The sequence below is a fragment of the Myotis brandtii genome, unplaced genomic scaffold, assembly GCF_000412655.1.
Source record: "Myotis brandtii unplaced genomic scaffold, ASM41265v1 scaffold130, whole genome shotgun sequence".
NCBI lineage: Eukaryota > Metazoa > Chordata > Mammalia > Chiroptera > Vespertilionidae > Myotis > Myotis brandtii.
Window position 1 is genome coordinate 372,996 of NW_005354596.1, and position 1,462 is coordinate 374,457.

Here is a 1,462-nt window from a genome sequence, read left to right on the forward strand (position 1 = left end):
GCAGCACCGGGGAAGGGCCGCTTTGACTCGGGCTGAGCTGGTGCCCTGGCTCCCTACTCTGACACGTGCCCTAGAAGCCTTCCTGGAGCAGGCGCCGCCCCTCGCTCGCTCACCACGTGTCCCTCCTTCTCCCGTATGGCGGGCTCTCCCCGCAGTGGACAACCTGGACCCCAACTTCCAGAGCGACCAGCAGAGCAAGCGCACACCCCTGCACGCGGCCGCCCAGAAGGGCTCCGTGGAGATCTGCCACGTGCTGCTGCAGGTCAGCATGGCCCCTGTGCCAGCCACATGCCCCTCCTTGCAGGCTGGAGCCAACATCAACGCCGTGGACAAGCAGCAGCGGACGCCGCTGATGGAGGCCGTGGTGAACAACCACCTGGAGGTGGCCCGCTACATGGTGCAGCGCGGCGGGTGTGTCTACAGCAAGGTGCGCTGCTGGGCAGGGGCCGGGCGGGCCGGGTTAGAGGGGCCGCCCGAGGACTCACCTGCCCGTCTCCCCCAGGAGGAGGACGGCTCCACCTGCCTCCACCACGCAGCCAAAATCGGGAACTTGGAGATGGTCAGCCTGCTGCTCAGCACAGGACAGGTGGACGTCAACGCCCAGGTCAGAGGCCTGGCTGCCCCAGCCCCCGGGGTCCCTGGCTCAGCCCTAGGCTGTGCCCCCTTTCCACCTCGGCTGACCTCTGACCCCTCCCTACAACCCATGTGGCTGCAGCTGTCCTCACCTTTCTCCCTCATTTGCATTTCTCTTTCTTGCTTTTTCTCTTTATCACTTTGAGTACTGAGTAGCTGCCTTATCTCTGAGGTGTCAGAGCCATTTTTTTAAAAAATTCTTTTGTATTATTTTTTAATCAGAGAGTAAGGGAGAGGGAGAGAGAGCGAGAAACATCAATGATGAGCGAGAATCATTGATCAGCTGCCTCCTGCACGCCCCACACTGGGGATCGAGCCCGCAACCTGGGCATGTGCCCTTGACCGGAATCGAACCTGGGACCTTTCAGTCCACAGGCCGACGCTCCATCCACTGAGCCAAACCGTTTAGGGCTCAGTGCAATTCTTTGTGAACTCTTAGTTTTTCGCATGGTAGACGTGTTTCACTCTCTTATCTTCTCGATTCATCCTTGGTCAGGAGGAGCCCCTGGAGTTGGCTCCTGTGGCCTCTGGTGTGGCCCAGCAGCCTCTGAGAGCACCCTGGCCTTTCGGGCATTCACACACTACAGTCTGTACCACGGGGCGGCTGTCACTGCTGCTTCCTGCGTCTAGGCCTTCTGCGTAGGCAGACCTAGGAAATACAAATTTTTAAAAAAGAAAAAAAAATACTGCTCTGGCTGGTTGCTCAGTGGTTAGAGCGTCGGCCTGCAGACTGAAGGGTCTGGTGTTTGATTCTGGTCAAGGGCACATGCCTCAGTTGCAGGCTCGATCCCCAGCCCTGGTTGGGGCACATGCGGAGGGCAGGTGGGGG

At 59.4% G+C, this 1,462-nt stretch overlaps 1 protein-coding gene across 1 annotated transcript in view; it reads left to right on the top strand.

The window, feature by feature from the left end:
• Positions 1–1,462, top strand: part of EHMT2 (euchromatic histone-lysine N-methyltransferase 2) — a gene marked incomplete at its 5' end in the record, with an annotated part of 26,166 nt that overhangs the window by 19,498 nt on the left and 5,206 nt on the right. Inside the window, 3 exon segments of the mRNA XM_005859854.2 lie at positions 156–262; positions 305–427; positions 503–604. Of these exon segments, the coding sequence (XP_005859916.2) occupies positions 156–262; positions 305–427; positions 503–604 (332 nt within the window).